General features: G+C 43.3%; 1 protein-coding gene across 2 annotated transcripts; it reads right to left on the reverse strand.

Moving 5' to 3' along the window:
* Nucleotides 1-1,868: 1,868 nt before the first annotated feature.
* On the reverse strand, nucleotides 1,869-15,660 carry TXN (thioredoxin). Of its 2 annotated transcripts, XM_021691166.2 has the most exons (5): nucleotides 15,459-15,652; nucleotides 9,970-10,074; nucleotides 9,325-9,384; nucleotides 2,528-2,593; nucleotides 1,869-2,083 (listed from the first exon to the last, which is right to left on the reverse strand). In XM_021691166.2, exons 1-5 carry the CDS (start codon nucleotides 15,480-15,482, stop codon nucleotides 2,021-2,023), a joined length of 318 nt encoding a protein of 105 aa, XP_021546841.1. In that variant the 5' UTR covers nucleotides 15,483-15,652; the 3' UTR covers nucleotides 1,869-2,020. The 2 variants fall into 2 exon arrangements, with proteins under 2 accessions (XP_021546841.1, XP_044776288.1); XM_044920353.1 differs by lacking the exon at nucleotides 9,325-9,384 and having other exon boundaries at nucleotides 15,459-15,660.
* Between the last annotated feature and the right edge of the window lie 2,937 nt (nucleotides 15,661-18,597).

Raw genomic sequence — 18,597 nt, forward strand, 5'->3', positions numbered from 1 at the left:
TTTTTTTAATATACTCTGGGTATTTTTTTCCATTGGAAAAATATATTTTTTAAAAAGTTGACACACGTTAATTTCAAATGTACAACAGTGATAAATCTATATATTCTATGCTCACAAGTGTAGTTACCATCTGTCATAACACTGTTACAATATCACTGATTATATTCCCTGTGCTGTACCTTTTATCCTTGTGACTTATTCATTCCAGACTTGGATCTTACTCCCTTTCACCCATTTTGCCCATCTACCACTCCGCCCCCTCCGCCCTGGCAACCGTCAGTTCTCTGTATTCATAGGTCTGATTCTGTTTGTTCATTCTTGTTTAGATTCCACCTATAAGTGAAATCCTATGGTATTTTCTTATTTTGCATAATACTCTCTAGTCTACACGTGTTGCAAATGGCAAGACCTCATTTTTTTTATGACTAATACTCCATTGTGTATATATACACATACCATATCTCTATCCAGTCATCTATCAATGAACACTTGGGTGCTTCCCTATCTTGGCTATTGTAAATAATGCTGCAATAAACATATAGGTGGCATGTCTCTTTTTAAATCAGTGTTTTGTTTTTTGATGGGTAAATACCTAGTAGTGGAAATCCTGTATTACGTGCTTTTTAATTTTTTTGAGGAAACTCCACAGTTTTCCACAGTGGCTGCACCAATTTACATTCCCACCAACAGTGCACAAGGGTTCCTTTTTCTCCACATCCTTGTCAAGACTTGTTACTTTTTGATTCTAGCCCTTCTGACACGTGTGAGGTGATATCTCATTGTGGTTTTGATTTGCATTTTCCTGATGATGATTGATGTTGGAGCATCTTTTCATGTGTCTGTTGGCTGATCTGTATGTCCTCTTTGGAAAAATGTCTATTCAGATTCTGTCCATTTTTAAAATCAGATTATTTTGGTGTTGTGTGAATTCTTTATATTTTGGATTATCAACCCCTTATTAGACCTATCATTTGCATTACCTCCTCCCATACAGTAGGTTGCCTTCTGCTGGTTTCCTTCTCTGTGCAAAAGTTTTTAGTTTGGTTGTAGTCCCAATACTTTTGCTTTTCTTTTCCTTTGCCTGAGACACATCTAGAAAAACATTGCTGGGGCTGATATCTGAGTACTAGGAGTTTTATACTTTCAGGTCTCTCAAATTTAGGGTTTTTTTGTATATGGTGTAAGAAAGTGGCCCAGTTTCATCTCTTGCATGTAGCTGTCTGATTTTCCCAATACCATTTATTGGAGACTCTTCTCCATTGTACACTCTTGTCACAGACTGAGCACACATGTGGGTTTATTTCTAGGCTCTCTATTCTGTAACACTGATCTATGAAACCCTTTAATGTTCTTTAATGAAATGACCAGTAAATGCCACACCCTTTACCACTTAGGTTAGTATGTCGATCTGGCCTATAAAACCAGTTTTAGATACTTTGAGAGAATCAAAATTCCCATGGCAATGTTTGCAGAACCCCTTTGTGAACCAACCATGAAGAAGTGCTATAATGGATAGAACAGGACTCAGTTACCACTAGCAAAACAGCAGCTCACTGTGGCCTTTGAGAATGGAATCTCAAACCAGAGACAATTCCTTCATGGGTGGAGCTCAATTTTGGTCCTGAGGATCATTCAGACAGTGGGAGATATATACCTGCTAGAACAGAGAACATGATTTTCTCTGTTCACAGGAGTCAAACAATTATACCACCCCATTATCTGCATTGCCCCCAACAAGATTTTTAATCTTACTTAGTGGCCTACAAAGTCACTAAAAAGTTACCAAGAATATATGAAATTAGGACATTAAATGTCATCTAATGGCCACATTTCATTTATGCTGAAAGCTATTCAAAGACACCAGACAGTTTTAAAAAGGGTAGAATTAATATTTTATTGTCACTTATAATCAGATGGAAGTTGGGTATAGAATCTTCATACTTGATCTTTCCTTTTTGTAAATAAAAAAAATTACAAGTTTTCAACAGCCAAGGGCTGGTTATGTTTTCAGAAAACATAATTAGATTAATTCATTTATGGTGGCTTCAAGTTTTTCCTTATTAGCTCCAGAAAATTCACCCACCTGTTAAGAAAATATTGAATTGTGGTTAGGGATGTAGCACTGTAGCTGTATTTTGTGACTGAGATATCACAGAATGGGAGAAGAAGTATAATCTTACTTGAAAGAGCTGGTTGTAAGCCAGAGAAATACATTTTAGGTTAAAAACAAGGTTTTTTTTTTTTTGCCCCCCTTAGTTTGTGTTTAAGACCTAAAACTTCTTACCTCTCAAAGATAAATGTACTTAACAAATACGAAGCACCAATCATGGGATTAGTGACCAGTTCTAACAAAGATCCATTTTCAATTAGATGTCACAACATGTACTTAAGAATGACCTATTTAAATATTATTAAAAGTAGAATATGGGGACAGGCTTTTCCATGTGAAGGGATAAGTCCCTTCAGTGTCTTAATTTACACCATGTCTTCCTATTGGCCAGCTGGATATAAGGTCAGATGTACCTACCTTCTGACCCTTTTTAAAAAACTGGAAGGTTGGCATGCATTTGACTTCACACTCTGAAGCAACATCCTGTGGGGTGAAGGGAAAGGATAAGAACAAGACTGAGGGTTGAGCTTTGACAGAAGTAATCTCTAACCAGACTTTTTCACCCCGTTATATACCTCACAAGTCAGCATTAGGATCTTTTTTAAGCATATGAAAATTGATAGAATGAATGAAATGGCAGCACAAAAGCCAATTTGGTTATATTCTCAATGAAAATTAACATGCACTCCCCTCTTGGGGGGGGCCACCAACAAGCAGAATGCATCAGATAAAGACAATGACCCAGTGAGTTGTTTAATCCAATTATATCTTGGCTATTTCAAGTGTAAAGAAGCAATAACAAATCCTTCTGTAACTATACTCGGGATTATAATCTTAACTATTCCTCAGAATTAGTACTGTTCCTAGTTTTTCCAATCTTATTATGGCAGTGGAGTCCACAGCTAATGGTCATAAAGACTAAAACAGCGTTAGCAAGAGAACCAACAATTCACTCACCAAAGAACTGTTCAAGAACAAAGGCCTAGTAACCTAAAGGCAAAGCTCCACACCACTTCTTTCTGCTTTAAACATTTACTTGCACGTTCTTAAATCTGGCTGCATATCCGAAACAGAGGTGCCTCAAGTATCAAGCATTCCCTAATTCTGTTACCGGAACACTAAATGAGAGCTTCTAACACCCACCCCCTTCTCAATATCTTGTTCACACAAGGGTTGGGGGGAAATACCTCGGAAAATGGTTTTGGACAAGAGTTTCAGATGGAGAGATCCATTAGGGACTGAAAATGTCCTAATGGTCCTCAAGAGGCTTGGGAAAGAAAGGTAGAACCACATGGCAGTGAAGGACAGCACCCAAAGAGGCTGAGTTCTGAGAACCAGATCACAGAACCCAAAGAGCTTACAGAGGAAAGGAAGGTGTCGTGGTGACTTCTAGTTTAGTATTCGGGAGGGAACAGGATTAAAAAAATGGAGCCGTCTGAGCCCCTAGCAATGGCAGTGTGCCAGCCTAAGTTCACCTCCTCCTCTGGGGAAAAAAAGTGTGGTTTTATAGCTTTATAAATTTGCTTTGCTGGTAGCTTGGGCAGGAAGGGTAGTGGTCACTACCGTTGGGAGTTCCTTCCAGATAACCTTGACTTTTCCTCTAAATGCTGGCTGACAAAGAGGCACAAGGACAGTCATAACTGGGATAAAAACGGCTAATAGGTTTGGAATGCCCAGGGAAGTTACCAAGAACATGTGATAAGACCACGAAAATGAAGGTTCTACAATTACAGTAATTCCCTTGTGGCAAGAGCATCCAAGATTGAAAATGGGGTGAAGAGGGGACAGGAAGACTATGAACTGCATGTGTCCAGGTTCTGGAAGAACTGTGGATAAGGATTCAGGAAGTCAGAAGATGACAAGTTAGAAAGGGAGAGGGGGACTGGCTGAGGGAAAACATTGAACACTGGTAGTCTAGGGGGCTGAATCTGGTCCAGATACGCTGCTTGGCTCGTGCAAGAGCTTAGAGCAAATCTCTGCATTGGCTGACCAAGAGCAGATACCTCTTGAACTTGAGTATTTGGGAACACCAAGCTCACCCCTCACAGCACCGGGGAGAGCAGCTGTTTGCCTCAGCCCCTTCCCTCTCTCATGCACATGGAAGCCACTGGTTGGACGCTACCTTTCATGCAGGCAGTTGGCAGCAGCTTCAAAGGAGAAGGGTGTTCATTTTGTTTTATATTTATGGTAGAAGGGCAGCCACCTGAAAATGATAAGCCATCCTCTTCCCCACCGCTAATCGGAAACTCCCAGGGGGGCTTGACTGAGCTGTATCACACACAAAGGCAGGTAAAAGGAACCTGGAAAGTCAGCACAACTTGCCGAATGAAAAAGCTTTTCAACAGAAAATACAGGGTCTCCTCTCAGTCAATCCTCAGATTCCGGATGCCTTACCCCTCACCTACCCAGAAGTTCAGCATTCCTACACTGGTACAACTGCTTAATTTACAATAAAATCCTAAAACTGGAAAAAAGATGAATGCCCAGAAGTGGTGTCAATGCTTTGAGAGAGAAGAGGATGAACAAGATTTTTAAAATACTTTTAAAAATTGCGGTCAAATCTTTACATGGGAAATTTTTAAAGAATTGAGTTTTCTTTCACTGGGTATGAAAATGGTTTGCTGTTTTCTTTTAAAGTGACCTAGGATTCCAAACCATAATTTAATGCCCCAAAGCGAGGCTTTGTTATCTGCAATTTATGTACATCCTTATGAATAAAGTGAAATTGCTGATCTTAAGATCATTTTTATTCACTTAAGTATAACCCACATTCAATTTGCAGAAAAACTGGGAGAGGGAAACCATTCCTATTCTCGACTAGCTGCTATAAACATCTTACTATTGTATCTAAACACTTTTCTTTATAAAACTTATGCTGCGTGCATGGTACACATATTAGGGACCTTATACCTATATACTCGGTATAATGTACATACAATGGCCTTTTCCCCATGAAAAAGTACACAGTTCTTTTTTATGGTTCTATGGACATGGCATCAATGGAACTAATCCACTGGTCAATATGTAAAAGGCTTTGATTTTTGCTTCAAGTAAACACTTGCATCTTCCTATATAAATTGTATCTGGTTCGGCCACCACCCCCAGAAGCAGAACTGCTAAGAAAAAGAATCATGCTCCTTTTAAGGCCTCTAGATACATAATAAAATGACCTCCCAATTTGAATGTGTATTAACTGATCAATATTTATCATGATTTTTGCCATCAGCCCTTCTCTACCCCATTCATTAAAAGCATGGGCTTTAGCTTAGGCATCAAACAGACTTCAGTTCTGTGACAGAATTTTTCCAGGCCCATTTCCTCAGTGGCAAGAGCGGAAAACAGTTAAGTTCTTGAGACTACAAGAACCAGAATGGTTAATGTGCTTAACAATGTCCATCATTTCTCTAAGTATGTTTAGTATTTTCTAGGATTTTTGTTTATTCCCAAGTAAAACCTAGAAGACATTTAAGGAAATGAGGCAGAGCTGCAGCATCTTAACCCCTAACAGTTAATGATTAATACATGCTTAATAGATGCTTTTTTTTTTTACTTTCTATTCTATTCCATGGGTATACCTCCCTACTCTGGTTACAAGACCACACTGTGTTCATAAGTGCAGCTAATACACTGTATTTTTATGGGGCCTGACCTTTCTCATCCCCCACGACTTCTCTCCCAGTTAGTGTTTGTTTTTATAAATACTTTCCAGGACCTTCCTGACTATTATTTCAGAATGTCAATCAATGGCCCCAAAATGTCAGATTGAGACTGCATCAGACAAACCTGGGAGTACTGACATTTTAATAATAATGAGTCACTATCCAGGAACACAGTACACCTGTCTCCTAAGATCTTTTATGGACTAATTTGCCTATTCCAATAGTGACTCTAAGATATTTATACATAAAAACTTAGTTACAATTGAAATTTATCACTTTCCTCACTTAAAAATAAAACTAATACCTCCAACCTGTTTTTATAAACAATCTGGAATTTTAAAAACAGTGAAATTCACTTTTTAGGGAATGTTTAAGTTCTGTGAGTTCTGACAAATGAAATCAAGATATAGAACCATTCCCTCCCTCCCCTAAAATTTCCTCAGCAGCTCCTTCATACTCCAATCCTCCCCCAGCCCTCTGCCCCCATCTGTTCTCCATCCCTATAGTTTTGCCCAATCTGATTTTTTGTTTTTATTAGTAAGTGTAATAAGACTACTTTTTACCTTACTAAATTTAGTTTCATTGGTTTCTAGCTTAAAACTCCCTACAGCCAAAGTAACGTTAAACTTGCTTTTGTCACTCCTATTAACTCATCTAATCAAAACGGAAACACACCTTGTTCTAAAAGGTTGCACAATTGTCCGGTCTAAATTACTTTGTTTCTTGTTTTCATTTACAAAGTAAGTATCTTACCCTATACAGAGTCTGGCCTAGAGTCAAGTCTATCGTTTTCCAAAGGACTGGGACTCCTAACTTTTCTATAAATACAAAATTTTCTTCGTGTATCACATTATATGTCCATGCCTCCTAATTCTTCCAGGCCCTGGAAAAGTTCCCGGTTCATTCTATTACACCTGAAAGGTAACTCCTTCCTGCCCAGGTGCTTACAGAGCCTTCTATTAAAATTATATGTTGCTTATGCCGAAGACACTACAAAGTACCCTAAGTCTGAAATTCATCAGCAGGGAATTATCTGCACGAAAATTTAAAAACTAGTCATTAAAAATTTCATCCATTAATGATATGATTTAATACTGAGAAATGTGATTGACGTAATGTTTATCCCTATCTCTATTTGAGAGTCGAATGAGGGGATGGTTTTACCTAGAGCTGCAAATTCCATGAGGAAAAAACAACTGCCTGTTGTTTAATGAACTGCTTTTCCATAGAATTAGCAACGAGGGTAATTCAGAATGGCCAGGTGAGTAGGGGCTGACAGACACTGTTACATGTATGGGACCAAAGGATTCTGGAATTAGTTCAATTTTGATCTCCTTAACAGGTCGATGAGGCTATTTAGATGGTGTTGTAATAGTATCGTTAAAGGTATTCAAACACCGTGCGTTGCTCAAAGGTCCCCAACTTGTGAGAGGGTCACTCCAAGGTCTAGAAAGTTCTGAGGGCGTATCTGCTAATCAGACATGAAGGAAGAGTTCTGTCACACCAAAGTCCTTGCCTGCTCTGCATATCTTTCCGCCCAAGGTTTCATATTCAGGCAGTGAGAACACCTGTCTGGCAAGGGGTCGACCTGCTTTGACCTACCCCTCCTCTTGTACTGCAGTCCCATTATCTGTTCCAGGGAAGTACTAATAAAAACAGTTATCAGAGCTGCCTGAGGACTAAAGGACCTAGTATAGCATCTAGCACATGTTATTACTTTCCAATAAAAACCTATGAGAGTCACTTACTATCTAATAGGGTCACAGTACCAGTCAGCAATCTCTCTAGTCCCTTCCAGGTCCCATTTTCACCGGGCTAAAGTGACCATATAGAAAAAGTAAGTCTGTAAATTAGGTTTAGATTTGGGAGCAAGAAATTGTTCACAAGCACCTGATATCTACTCTCATTTTCTTAAAACTCTGGAACACCTCAGAACAATCACTTTACCTTATATAATAAATCCATTCTATACCTACTACATGCCAGCCAGGTAAATAAGAGAGTCTCTGGTCCCAAGAAACTCATAGGGACTAATGGTAAAGGACAGACAAAAAGACTAATACTAGCTAAGATTCACTGAACACGTGCCAGGCACTACTCTAGGCACTTTCTAGGGATCATGTCACCTGACAACTCCTTTATGAAGGCTCAAATAAAGCAGGAAAATAAAGCAGGAAGTCTAGGCAGGGGATCTGCCCCATTCTACTACCATAAATGCAAGGGGAAAAGCGAGGTAGAGGACGACATGGAGACACGGAGGAAGGAAGCTGACGACATGGAGACACGGAGGAAGGAAGCTAACCTAGTCTGGGTGGAGAAAGGTTCCTGGAGAAGGTGTGAAGCTTACAGCTAGGAGTTTCTGAGGTATGAAAGGAAAGCATGTGCCAGGTAGAGAAGACCCCACCAGTAAAGGCCTGAGTGTGGAATCAGAAAATGTGCTAAGAAAAAGCAACATGGTGATGGTAGGTCCTCACAGGTTTAGAAAATACTGCCAAAAACCTGTTTTTATAAACCTTTCAGTACCTTTATTAAACACTCCATGTTTGCTCAATGAACAAACCACCCTGGGAGGCTAATGGGGCAGGTGTTAAGACCTGGTCTTAAAGAACTAAAGCTCAAGGGACAAGAGAGGTTAGCCTAAAGCCGAAGTCCCAGGGTCAGGCCTGGAACCCAGGTGAGCACCCTTTTGGCCACCTTAAACCCTAAACCCTCCTGCCTGCCTGCGGCTAGGAGAAAAATGTCCACATATCTGTAAAGAACTCCTAGGTGCTGTTCTTGAACATAAGCTATCCTAGTTCGGTGGGCTGTGTGGGAAGCAAATCTTAGGCCAGGAACGGTATCTGTACCCACCCTGGGCCAGAGCCTCCTCTGAAGAACAAGGGCTTCATTTTAAATCCGGACTCTGCCACTTACTAACTCTAACTCCATGGACAACCTCTCTGTTTTCTCATCTGTAAAATGGGGATGGACAGCACCAAGTATTAAATGAATCAATACTTGTAAAGCATGTGGAAGAGTACTGGGTACAGAGAGTCTGAAATAAGTGTTTGTAAAATTAAATCAACCCTCAAATTTCCCTCCAAATTACTCTCTCTGCTCTCTATCAAGCACCTTGGTGTGTGTTCTTTACAACATTGGGTTTTCTAATTGACTAAAAACAAGCAACATGAGTGAGCTTGTGATTATACTTTCTCATGTCACTAGTTCACAAAGAATCTTAAAAGTGGTCTCCCAATTTTTAAGTCTATGGATTTAGTTATAATCAAATTCAATTATCGATTTACTGAGCGCCTCAGTGTTACACTGAATGTCTAAGCTTTTAGAAAGGTGACTGGTAAGGTACAGAGCCTCAACCATCTGTTTTTATGCTTATTTTAGGATGTGATATACATAGTTCCTGATAGCTGGCATAAGCTCATAATTGGCACAATTACCTTTTTTGGCTAGGACTGTAGTTCTCATATTACTTGACATGTATGAAAACAAGCACTTGCAATTCAGAGAAAAAGGCCAATGTGAAAAGGGCAGTAGTAGTCCAAATTTCCAGGCACATACCTGACAGTCATCCACGTCTACTTCAAGGAACACCACGTTGGAATACTTCTCAGAGAGGGACTGGAAAATTTAAAATGAAAAATCCAGAAAGATTCAGAACTGGGTAACGGCAGTCATTATACTCAAGCTTCTTAAATAGAAAATAATAAAAGTAGAAACTACTCATTGAAGATCCAAAGGACCAGGTAAGCACAAAGGCCATATGCGCTCTCTGAATCAAATTCCTCCTAGCCTAAAAGAATTTGGCACATCAACTTCTGAGGCCTGAATTTCAAATAGGGCCTGGGTTTCAACCCGAAGAAAAAGAAAAACCATTTAAGACAACCAAATTAAGTTCTGACAGTTGTCTTGAGTGGGCTACACATTTGTCAAAACTAAATTATTTAAGTTGTTACACTATTACTTTATTTTGAAAGATTTTAAGTAATCTCTACACCCAACGCTGGCCTCGAACTCATGACCCCGAGATCCAGAGTCCATGTTCTACAGACTGAGCCAGCCAGGTGCCCCTTAAACTGTGACACTATTACTTTCAGACCAAATATCCAACAACAACACAAACACTCTGTCCCTTCCTAGCTTTGCCACCACCAACCCGAAATATAGAAACTCTTATAAAGCAGAACTAGCTAGCTTCATACTCACATGAAAGAAAGGCTTGATTATTTTGCAAGGCCCGCACCACGTGGCTGAGAAGTCAACTACTACAAGTTTATCCCCTGCACTGTTCAAGGCTTCCTGAAAAGCATACTAGAAGAAAAAAAGAAAAGCATGGGTTAAATTTCCCAAAGTCCTGATCAAATGTGAGAGAATGTGACGTACTGCTTTTTAAAAACCTAATAAACTAAAATGAACCAAATAAACTTGGAAAAAAAATCCTAGTGTGTAGTGTTAAAGATGAAACAAGTATGATGTATATAGTGTATCATTATTCATGTCTACATCAATCTATATTCAAACTGAGCAAATGGAAAGACATTTCTATTAGGTTTCCACATCAAATTTAGGTATATGGTAAACAAGCACTAAATGCTTATCAATTGATGAAGAGGGTCACTTCGATTGAATAAGTCACAAAAGCACAGAATTTTGCAATGAAAACAAGTTTAAAAGCTAACACTTTTTTGATTAAAACTGTCTACGATGGAACATGTCAAAAGCTTTAAAAATATCAAGGAAAATAAAATTCCCCCAGACCCTCACACTCAGAGGGGCACTGCTGACATTAAGCATATTTCCCCGTACTCTCCTTAATGGGTTTCCGGAGAGGAGATCGTACTGTGTATTGTTGACGTCTGCCCTTTATCTCAGAACTCTGTCCTTACCGGTGACCAAATGATAGCTCTAGTTCCTCATGCAGGGAATTTTCCTTAGGTGCTATTTTGCATTAGAATTATGTCAAATAAAATTCCACCAGCGAGACCTGATCAAGAAATCCCTTACCACCAATCTCCCTGAATAATTTACCAATGGTTTTGATACTGTAACCTTAGGAACCTAACCTTCTAGTTAAAAGGGACTTCTTTTTAACCACAGTTTAGTCAGTCAGTGCTTACCAACACTGGGGCAACAAAGAGCAATCAAAACAAGTATCTGTATCTGAAGTCTGGGTTTTCCCTCAAGGGGAAAATGCTGGTCACATTGGTTTAATTAAACCAACATTCCTCTCCCTTGAAAGCTAAGAATCATATCAGATCCTATTCAGTAAAGTAAACATCATTAAAAAAAAAAATCTGAAGTGAATTTCTCTGCAGTACAGTTACTTTTCTAATTTCTACTTCATGTTTTTTTGGGGGAAACAATTCACAAGTGGCATTCGCATGTCCTGACTTCTGTAACCTTTTTAGTTATTCAGATACAAGTTCCCATCCCACCTTTGGGGTGTGGGGAGATATTTGTGTGTGAGGGCTAGGTAGAGGGGAGGGAGAGAGAGAACAAGTTAGAATTATAGAAATTATTTTTCCAAACCACCAGTTTTTCCGGGTGAATTTAATTTGGAGCCTTCTCTAACCTGATTTTTTAAAAACCTCAAACTATGGGTGCCTGGGTGGCTCAGTCGGTTAAGCATCTGCCTTCAGCTCAGGTCATGATCCCAGGGCCCTGGGATCAAGTCCCGCATCAGGCTCTCTGCTCAGTGGGGAGCCTGCCGCTCCCCCTGCTTGTGCTCTCTCTCACTCTCTGACAAATAAAATCTTAAAAAAAAGTCAAACCAGTCATTCTTTACTTCAAGAACCAGGTTAGACAAGAAAAAAATCAATGATAATGTCCGATGAATGCACTGTTTTGTGAACACGGTTGGCCCTCCATAAATACTTGGTGAGGTTACTTGCAAAACAAAATATACACTCTCAATGGTTTCCCAAACAATTCTGAATCAAATTCAAGCAAAACTACCTAAAATTCTGAAAAGAAAAGAAGCATGCAACAGTAACTTTTGGCTTAACTGAGGAGTTACAGAGCCAGGTATGTGTAAACTTCACAACAAATTCTCTTCTCCTGATACTTACGTTTGTCTAAAAGAGATATCTTTTGAAAACGACTGTCTAACACTCAGAGACTAACAATGAGGAACAATAAAGGTCCCCATTATGGACCTAAATATTCTGAAAACAAAACAATGTATTTGGGGTAGATAAGAACAGACTCTAGTGTCTCTTTTCCTAAACATACCCATTCCAAAGGTAATTAGCAAGCATAAGAGTGCCCATGTATAGAAGGCAGGACTTCAATAAAAGGCAGCTACCATTCTTTTTTTTTCTTTTTTTTTTCTGAGTTGTAAAATATTTATTTCTATTGTATTTGTTTTCCATTGCCTGCTGTATACGGCAAATTATATTGACTTTTCATTTTATAGTTACAAATGCAATTTTCCTTTTGTATTCATTTGCTTTAACGTGTGAGCTAATATTTTAAAAGTTATTAAGTAAAGTACAGGTGGAACATATCTGTGGCCCAAAAAATAAAAATACAAAGGTGGTGTGCAAGTGGGAGGAAATGTTGAAGTGGAACCCCGGGTTAGTGGGAGATCGTGCCCTTAGCCAGAGCAAGTAGGAGAAAACAAAGTGTTGAGGACTGAAAAACCAAATGAAGTTTGCATTTTGTTACATGGGCCATGGAGTATTGTTGGAGACTTTGGGGCAGGAGCGTGATATTGAAGAATACTGATCTGGCTGTAGAGCGTGAAATGAGCCCTGTGCTGGTCGTTCCGTCCACTTGGAATGCTCATCCCTATATATTTGCGTGGCTAACTTGCTTCCCTCCTGTGTGACTTCGTTGAAATGTCGCCTTCTTGATGAGGCCCATCTTGACTACCTTATAAAATGGTAGCCTGCTCCTTCTACCAGGACCTCTCTGGTCCTCCTTAGCCTGCCCAAACTTGCCTTCCTCTCCTCGACCTCTAGCTTCTTCTAGCATCCCATGACCTATCTTTTTTTTTTTTTATTTTTTTTTATTCTTATGTTAATCCCCATACATTACATCATTAGTTTTAGATGAAGTGTTCCATGATTCATTGTTTGAAAAGGCAGCTACCATTCTTTTTTTTTTTTTTTTTAAAGATTTTATTTATTTATTTGAGAGAGAGAGAATGAGAGAGAACACATGAGAGGGGGGAGGGTCGGAGGGAGAAGCAGACCCCTTGCAGAGCAGGGAGCCCGATGCGGGACTCGATCCAGGGACTCCAGGATCATGACCTGAGCCGAAGGCAGTCGCTTAACCAACTGAGCCACCCAGGTGCCCTGGCAGCTACCATTCTTAAACAACATACAACAACTGTGTGTTGATTTCTTTCTCATCACATTGACAGTCCATTATCCCACTTGTTCTAAAATAGATACCAGTGGCTCTGATCTATCACACCTCAGAAAGAGCTGTCTTAGACGGCCAATGGCACCAACTTTAGTCCAGCAGGATGAAAATCTAAAGTGTATTCGACATTTACAAGTAACACTGAACTGAGCTTAACTTTTGATCAATGTCCCTGGATCATAATTTTGAAGACCAACTGATGACCAGGGTCTTTGCGCCCCAGTCTGTAACCAATTTCTGGTCACCCTCGCACAGCTTCTCATTGATGAGGGGAGGAGGGTGCCAAAACTATGACAACTAAAATAGGGGAAAACTGAAAGATGTGTTCCAGGATTCAATCGATTTTGTTTGTAGTGTATGGGTTCTGAGACAACTACTATAAACCACTCAAAGTCTTCTCCCTCCCTTTATGGGTTCTCACCTATTAGGTTATACTGATGATGTGGTCAGACCCTGGACAACACTCCTCCTCCCCCAACGGAGACTGATACTTGTCACTCAGTAGGTACTGAATAAAAGTAGGGGGAATTCCATATTAATGACCTCTCCAACAAATGACAGGGTTGCTAGTTTTAATATAAAAGCTCACACAATAAAACATGCCATTAGGAAAAAATTGATTAAGGACAAGCAGATAACAAACTGCAATTAGTCAATCAACATATATGTGGGGGGGGTGGAGTTCAGAGTCCCTAATAATCAAATGAAATACAAGACAATTTTTCTTACTAATAATGATTTGGCCAAAGTTGGGGGAAAATATTAAGTGTTAATGGGGGTGGAGTGAAAGAGCACTCTCATATGCTTCTTGGGGATTTACAAACCTTAAATAAAAGGTTCTCACCCCTTGACCCAATCACTACACTGGGCCCTAACCTGAGGAAACAGCTTGAACTCTGTACAAAGGGTTATGAACAAAAATATGCACCGAGGCACTGAAAGCTGCCTAAATGTCCAGCAACGTGTTCAGATACCGAAATGATTACAAAGCTTCTAATTACACAAAAAGGGTTCAGGCTAAACTAGAGGATAGAATAAAAAAAAAAGCTCAGGAACAAAACAGGATACATAAAATAATCCAACTACTTTGCAGCTGCTTCTAGGAAATAGAAGATCGCTCTCTTGCTAAATCTACTACAATGATCATATATGCTTTCTGATTTTAAACGTAACAAAAAGACAAGGCACCATTACAGAGAAACTTCCATTTCCAAAGCGACCCAGCATCTCTCAGGTCCAGACATTCAAGGAGGGCGAGGGCTTGGGATGGGAGTACCGCAGGGTAAACGCTTTCGAGGGTCTTCTACTGTTCCAGCAACATCAATGTTCTCCCACTCCCTTTTCTGACTACATTTAACTAACAAACATTTCTTGAATGGCTACAGTATACCAAACACGAAGTCAGGCTCTGAGTTTCCCGAGCAGGAGGGTATGAGGCTTGCAATAACTCTCGAAGATGGAACAAGGTCTTGGACATTCCTAATAGGGCAGAACCACCACCTGGTACTCCAGGGCCGCCTCGGGGGCACTCCTGGCTGCAGCGAAACCCACCCACCGTGGGTGAATCACGGACGGGTAGGGCAGCGGAGGCCCCTGGGCTCAGTCTTGGGGACTGAGTCATTCCAAAGCCAGCGCTGCCGGAAACACGCCCTGCGCCGCTAGAGGAGGAGTCCCGAGGGCGCGGCCCCGGCCTCACTTCCTTGCGGCCACCTGGGCCCCTCGGGCCGCGGGGCCCGCCTCGTACAGGCGAGGGGGTCTCCAGCCCGGAGCCGCCCCCTTGCGCGGAGGCCAGCACGCGCCATTTCTGGGGCCCGGCACTGATGGAGGCAGCCGGGGTCTCCGGCCCGGATACGCTCCCTAGGGAGCTCACGCTGCCCAACGTGGGTGATCATGCCGCCCACCGGGGAGGGAGCGGCGGCCCACAACCCCGTGCCTCTTTCAAGGGGCCCTCCATCTCCTTGCCCGGCCCGTATCCAGAGACGGACGGGAGCCAAGAGCAGACTCCATCCTCTCAGCCAACAGGGGTTTCCCGAACACTGGGGTGCAGGGGGGCGCTTTGGGGGGGGAACGCTCGGCGCACTGGACACGGGCAGCGCTGGGCACCCAGAGCCCGCCCTCCAGGGCGCCCTCGCCCCTCTCCTCCTTTCCTCCAGGGCATGATCGGCCGCCTCAGGCGCGCCCAAGCCCGGGCTTCCCGCAGTCCCAGGCCAAGGCGTACCATCCCCTTCCCCCGGGCTGCGGAGGGGCGCCTGCCCACCTCCCGCCCTCGCCCTCCCCAGCTACGGAGGCTCCACGTCGCGCCCTGGGCTTCCCCGGGAAGCGCGTACCTTGCTCTCGATCTGCTTCACCATTTTGGCGGCTGGGGTCTGACAAGCAACCGTAAACACCGATGAAAGTGGATCCAAAACGCCGGCCACAGCTTGCGGAGAGCTCAGCCCGCCTTCCCTTTATAGCAACTGGGGGCGGGGCAGGCGGGCGCGCGCGGCGTGCGTGTTGCGGGAGCGCGTCCGCTCGGGCCTCTCGCGCCCGCCACGGCGCCCCGGCCAGGCCCCGCCTTCCGGAACCACCGAGATGCCGATTGGGGGCGGGGCCCCCCGGGGGCGGAGTTGGCGCGGATGCTGGGCGGGGCTCTACGGAGCGCCCTGGGCTCCAAGCCCGCTGCTCCGCTCGCCCGCACCCCCGCTGGGAGTGGGGGTGTGTGCCGGCCGCCGAGCGGCCTACGGGACGCATGCACTGTGCACGGGCGGGGGAAGCGGGGATGCGGACGGCCATCCCCAGAGCCACAGGGCCACCAGGGAAGTGGTCAGCCGGCCTCAACGGAACGCTCCCACGTTCGAGAAGGGGCCGCTCAGGTAGGGCTGGATTCCTCGAAAAGGTCCGCCACGCTCCCGCCCTCCCAACCCCGTAAACCCCACAAAGTGCTGAGTAACGGTGACCAGGAAGTATCTCTGCGCCCCCGCCTCCCTTCTGGAGCTTATCGCGATGGTTGTCTGCTTTTCACTCTTCCCTGTTCTTTGACTTTCACCGATGAAACCGCTGCTCCGGCGTGACACTGCAGTTTAGTGCGGGAGAGACGGCCCGGGAACGGACTTGACCAGCAGGCAGCTGCTGTGTGGTGGATGTACCTGCGGCTGGACTGATGAGCAGGTCCTGACCTTCCGGTGCCTCAGTGTTCCTTTATGTAAAATGAGAATCATGCTGGTCCCTAACTCATGCTGGTGGTGTTTTGAGGATTAAATGAAGTGCCGTAAAGTGATTAGGACAGTGCTTGGCACGTAGTAAGTACTCAATAGTTATAATTAAAGCTGTTGTGAGTACTAATTAGGCTTGCTTGGTGTCATGGTGAGGGGGGAGGCATGCTGATCTTGGCGACCTTATACTTATAATGGCGCCAGTACACACATTTGTGTGAGTTTTTTCTACCAGTGGTAGAACCTGGAGCAGAGGTGTTGATCCAGGGATGCATGTTGCAGGTTGGGTCTGGCAGGTTAGGAGGCGTTGTGAAGCCACGGGGGGCCGTCAGCAGCCGGAAGTGAAGGTAGCGAAACTGTTGAGCTGGAGAGAGGAATGAAGGCTTGGAGGTGGGATGATGGAGTGGGGGTCTGAGTAGGAATTTTCAGGGGGGAGCAGCTCTGGATGGAGCTACGTCTAGGTGTGATTGGCTGGGATGGTGAAACTGCCCCCCTGCCTCCCTTCTCCCTGCTCTTGCAGACAGAGGAAGGAAGAAAACCAGAGGTTTTGAACCCATCGTGCCAAGCTTCTACAAGGTTGAGGAGCACAGGGCCGTGAGTAAGACAAAGGACAAGGGTCATTCCTTATCTGAGGAATGACCTGAATGCATTCCCACAGAGTATAAGGACTATTGGGGCAGAAAAGAGGTTTTATGGGGTACCAGGACAGAATATATAACTTTCTTTTATTTTTTTTCCCCCAAAGATTCTATTTATTTATTTGGCAGAGACAGCGAGAGAGGGAACACAAGCAGGGGCAGTGGGAGAGGGAGAAGCGAAGCAGGCTTCCCAGTGAGCAGGGAGCCAGATGCTGGGCTCAATCCCAGGACTCTGGGATCATGACCTGAGCCGAAAGCAGACGCTTAACGACTGAGCCACCCAGGCATCCCTATAACCTTCTTTTCTGCTGCTGTGTTGTCAACCCAACCTCAACACCAGTTTCTGGGCTTATGTATTAGTGGGTACATTTACATGGGAGATGACAATAAATCATGTGCTGTAGAAAGGTGAAGTACAGGTCTTCAATGGCCATCCAAACCACCCTCAGCTGACCTCTCCTTCTCTCCAAGGACCTTCCAGGTACACAGTGACTCAGTTGGAGGAGGTACTGACTGCCTCCCACCTTCACAGGACCAATATAGAGTGGCTATGGGGGATGCTAAAATTTTAGAGAAAAGGGAACTGGGAGGCTAGCATGTATGTTAAGAGCCCAGACTCTGCAATTAGACTCCTTGTTCTCATCCCCACTCTACCACTTAGTAGCTGGGGAACTCTAGAAAAGTCTAAATAGCCTTTCTGTGCCTCAGTTTCCTCGTCTATAAAATGGGGCTAGTAATACTTCATGCTGTTATAAGGGTTGAGTGAGCCAAAATATATGTAAGCTACTTAGAACTATGCCTGGTACACAGTAAATGCTTATGAGCTGTGATTACAGGCTATTAAATGGAATGGTGAAATCCCTCTGGAATGACGGCAGAGGTGGAAGGAGAGACTATAAAACAGGTGTCAGAGTCCTAAGTGAATTAAGTAATCAGGAAATCGGTAATGAACAGTGAGCTCTATAACATGACTCTCAAAAGAAAAGGATTTCTGCCCCAAAGGGTAGAAGAAAAGTGGGCTAGACCTGGCCCTAAAGAGCAAGGCCCCCCACCTATAGGGACATGGGAAACTTGTGTCCCATTGTGGCAAGGAGGTGACATTCTGCGAGGAAAGTGAGGTGCAGGGGTATTGTTTGGGACAGCCCACTGAGGGAAGATTTGTTTGGGCACAGAGGTAGTGAGAGAAGAGTAGAGACAGGATGACGTCAAGGCCTCCATTTGAGGGGTTGGTTCTGCATATCAGAACTCCCAGCTGTAAGAAGAAATTCCAACTCAAACTGACTCACACCAAAAAGAGAATTAGTGACTCATATTACCAAGAACTCCAGAGGGCTAAAGATGTCACAGCACCATCTTTACTGTTTCATTCTCAGTGGGCTCTCCATCTTATGTGAGACTAACCCAAGCAGCGCCAGCCTTAGGTTCCTACCATCCTCCAATCCCTGGAGGAAAAGCTTTCCTCTCCTTTGTTCTAGTAAATGTCCTGGAGGCTGACTTTCACTGACTTGAGTTGGGGTTGGGGAGGAAGGGCATCAGCCTGGCTTGAACCATTTGGACTAGGAATGTGGAAAATCCAGAGGATTAGCAAAGAAAGGGGAAATGGATGCTGGACAGGCAAAAATGATACATCCACATTG

Source organism: Neomonachus schauinslandi, chromosome 13, assembly GCF_002201575.2.
Source record: "Neomonachus schauinslandi chromosome 13, ASM220157v2, whole genome shotgun sequence".
Lineage (NCBI taxonomy): Eukaryota > Metazoa > Chordata > Mammalia > Carnivora > Phocidae > Neomonachus > Neomonachus schauinslandi.